At 39.4% G+C, this 3,747-nt stretch overlaps 1 protein-coding gene across 1 annotated transcript; it reads left to right on the top strand.

Moving 5' to 3' along the window:
* The first annotated feature begins 587 nt into the window (after nt 1–587).
* Nucleotides 588–3,502, top strand: LOC130736021 (protein FAR1-RELATED SEQUENCE 5-like). Its single transcript, XM_057587881.1, has 5 exons — nt 588–2,501; nt 2,622–2,879; nt 2,969–3,046; nt 3,133–3,330; nt 3,422–3,502. Exons 1-5 carry the CDS (start codon nt 588–590, stop codon nt 3,500–3,502), a joined length of 2,529 nt encoding a protein of 842 aa, XP_057443864.1.
* The last annotated feature ends 245 nt before the right edge of the window (nt 3,503–3,747 follow it).

The raw sequence follows: 3,747 nt of genomic DNA, 5'->3' as shown, positions 1-3,747 counted from the left end.
TGTATGGTACACGACTGACGAGTTATGTCGTGTACTAATGGGGGATCGACACCTGGTACCGTATTTAAATATTTGTTTCAATTTTTAACATTTTCCAAAAATTTAAGAAAAAGACATATTTATTATTCATTATTATTATATCCAAGTTGAGTTAAGGTTAGTGAACCCAAGTGGGTCCCCCTGTGGTTAACACATTTCGAGGTTTTGAATTTATGAGAGGGAAATTGAAGTGGGTTGTCACCTTTGGAGGGAGCAGAACAAAGAGTGCACGGCGGTGAAGGCGATTATGGCAGTGAAGGCTCCACTGTAAGCAGCGAAGGCTTGTTGGACAGCTCTTGAAGCTATTTGAAGTGTTTGTTTGTGAGTTTCTTTCGGAATTCGACATTTAGGGTTCTAAGCTCTTGTTTTGTGTTACTGTAAGTCATTCTCCTCTTTATTTAGTATTTGTGTGTGTTTCTTTCGATTTATGGGTTTTTCAAGTTTAGGCCTTTCTCAAATGGTGAATTTAGGTTGTGTTTGTTGTGTTGATTTAGTATAGCTTCGATTTTTTGGATCTGAAAATGTACCATTCTGAAATTTGTTAGGTAATGGAAAGTAATGTACAATCTGGTGAAAATGGAGAGGAAGAAGTCCGTGTTAATGTACAATCTGCCGAAAATGGAGAGGAAGAAGCCCATGTCAGTTTCGGTAACAATGGGCATGAATTATCTGAGGAAAATGGTGGTTCTACTGGAGTGGAGGATGAGGACGATGATGGTGTTGTGTATGAGAAGAGCATATTAGATTTGACAGAAGATGATATAATGGGTATGGAATTTGATTCTGAAGAGGATGCGATTAAGTTCTATGAAAGATATGGTCAGCGTTATGGTTTTGGTGTAAGGAAAGACAATGTCTATCGTTCTGCTAACGGTTACATTGTTACTCGTCAACTGGTATGCAGCAAAGAGGGGGTGAGGCATAGAAAATACTTGCAGCGGAGGGACCGGGTTAGAGTTGCAAAGGGAATTACCAGGGTGTCATGTCCAGCTCGCTTCCGTGTTCGCTTTGAAAGCAACTCAGGTAAGTGGAAAGTTGCTTACTTTGTCAAGAATCACAACCATGTTCTGGCACCTGTGGATAAAGTCCACTTGATTTCTTCCTTTCGGCACCTCAATGATTCTGACAAGGCTCAGATTAATAGCCTTAAGCTACATGGGGTGAGGACTTGCAACATAATGGGCTTGATGCTGGGGCAGAAAGGTAGTCATGAGGCATTGGGTTTTACGAAGAAGGATCTGTTCAATCACATTGATAAGGAGAAGCGGAAAAGGGTAGGAAACGGAGATGCAGTTGCTGCTTTGTCATATTTTCAGGCTAAGGCTGAGGGTGATCCAATGTTTTTCTCCAAGTATACTAAAACTGAAGATGAAAATCTCAAAGACTTATTTTGGAGTGATGGAGTGAGCAGAGTGGATTACCATGCTTTTGGCGATGTAATTGCCTTTGACAGCACCTATAAGAGGAACAAGTATAATAAGCCTCTTGTGATTTTCTATGGCTACAATCATCATGGGCAGACAACGGTTTTTGCTTGTGCTTTGGTTACGGATGAGTCGATCGAGACTTATAAGTGGGTTTTGGAGACATTTGCTGAGTGTATGTTTCAGAAGCACCCGAAAGGTGTTGTTACAGATGGTGATTTAGCTATGAAAGAGGCAATAAGTTGTGTCTTTCCTAATGCCCGTCACAGGTTGTGTGGTTGGCATATTCAACAAAAAGCGCTACAGAAACTTAAGAATTCAGACTTTTTGGATGATTTTAAAGTTCTGATTTATGACAACTTCAATCCGGATAGATTTGACCATGTTTGGGCTAAGGTTATGGAGAAGTATGGATTTGGTGATGATGAGTGGTTGACAAGAATGTATGGGATGAAAGAAATGTGGGCAACTGCATTTATGAGGGACAAATTATTTGCAGGCATAAGAACCACGTCAATGTGTGAAGGGATCAATTCATTCATCAAGAGCTATGTTCAATGTAAGAACAGTTTGATTGATTTCATTCATAATTTTGAGAGGGATGTGAAGGAGTACCGACACAATGAGTTAGTTGCTGATTTTAACACAATGTATACGAAACCTTTGCCCACTACTTCCCTTGGTTATATTGAGCGAGGTTTCTCCCAGAAATTGACAAGGAGCATGTTCAATGAAGTTAAAACTCAGATTCAATATGCGGGTGGCTTAAATATTATCCAAAGGACTGAGGTCAATGATGTGGTGATGGTGAAGATGAACAAGGCTTTGTATGAAAGGCGTGAGTATGTGGTTTTATATGACAAGAATTCTTCAAAGTTTGTGTGTGATTGTGGTCACTTTGAGTATTATGGAATTCCTTGTTCTCACATGATATGTGCAATGAGAAATGAGATACTGGCTGAAGTTCCTGATAGTCTTATATGTAAACGGTGGTCAAGGACGGCTAAGGTGGACTACATGAATCAGATTAATGACACTGTTACTGGCAATGATTCAAAGAAATTGGCGATGTGAAGGAGGGGTGTGCTTTTTGCTGCTTGCAACATACTAAGTGAAACAGCGTGTGAGAATGTGAATGATTTCTCTCAAGTTTTGCAGGACATATATAAGTTGGCTGACAGTGTTCAAAAGCGTAGGGTGGGAAACAAAACCATCCGCACTGGACCATTCTTGATTGGTGATCCCGCTGTGGTGATCACAAAGGGGCGTAAGAAGAAAGGTGGGAAGAAGACAAGGTTATGCTCAAGATGCAGAATGCCTGGTCATACAATTCGCACATGCCCGGAAATGCGTGAAGGTCAAGGAGTTGGTTCCCACAACACTGCTATGAGTGATTCATCTGTGGAGCTTGATGATGTTAGTATACATTTGGAGTTCTTAAACTATAATATTTTATTCTACTTGTTTCAGTTTAGTAGTGATTTAAAATTAATTTGTGTGTGTAGGTTGATGAGGTATTGCCATATAATGTAACTATGCCTGGAGTCTCCTCACATGAAGTTGCTGGAAAAGGCAAAGGCAATGTATTATCCTTGTGGGCCATCTTTGTGTCATTCCTTTTTGATCAGTACATGTCCATGAGCATTTCAGATTTAACTTTGTTTTACAGGATCAGAGTGTTAATGAAGCTTGTTCTCAAGATTTGAATTATCCTTTTATGACTCCTTTGACTCAGGAGTATTTTCATCCTGGAATGAACATCATGGATGGGTTCACTATGGTTCCTGAATTTCCTAAATGTCAAAATTTGCCATCATACCCTGGGATTCGCATATGTGAACCTGGATCTTCTACACAAGTCCCAACTGTAAGTGTGAATGTGTTCTTGAAAGGGATTAAATTTTGTTTGCCAAAATTATGTTTTCAGATTTTGTAACTAAACTATTGTTGTGACACAGTTTGTGGGTTGCTTAAATGAAGTTGAGCGGAAGGCCAAGGCTGCACACATTTATGTTAGCGATAGCAGTGGAGAAGATTGATGTTGTTGGGGATGATGATGCAGAGGAGTAGATGGTGAAGACACTTTGATAGACTGTAGTTTAGGTTGTGGTAGTTTTTGGATTGATTAATGGAAATGTTGATACCTAATAGCATAAGGTGAAGACACTTTAATTTGCACTGTGTTGTGTTGGTGTCAGCCACATTTGTTGTTATTCAATGCATTTAACTTAGGTGCCTTTAACTTATACTTATTAACTGAAATAAAAATTGATTTGAAGAAAAA

The sequence above is a fragment of the Lotus japonicus genome, chromosome 2, assembly GCF_012489685.1.
Source record: "Lotus japonicus ecotype B-129 chromosome 2, LjGifu_v1.2".
Taxonomy (NCBI): domain Eukaryota; kingdom Viridiplantae; phylum Streptophyta; class Magnoliopsida; order Fabales; family Fabaceae; genus Lotus; species Lotus japonicus.
Note: the sequence above shows the minus strand (reverse complement) of the source record. Positions and strands in the feature narration are given on the sequence as shown.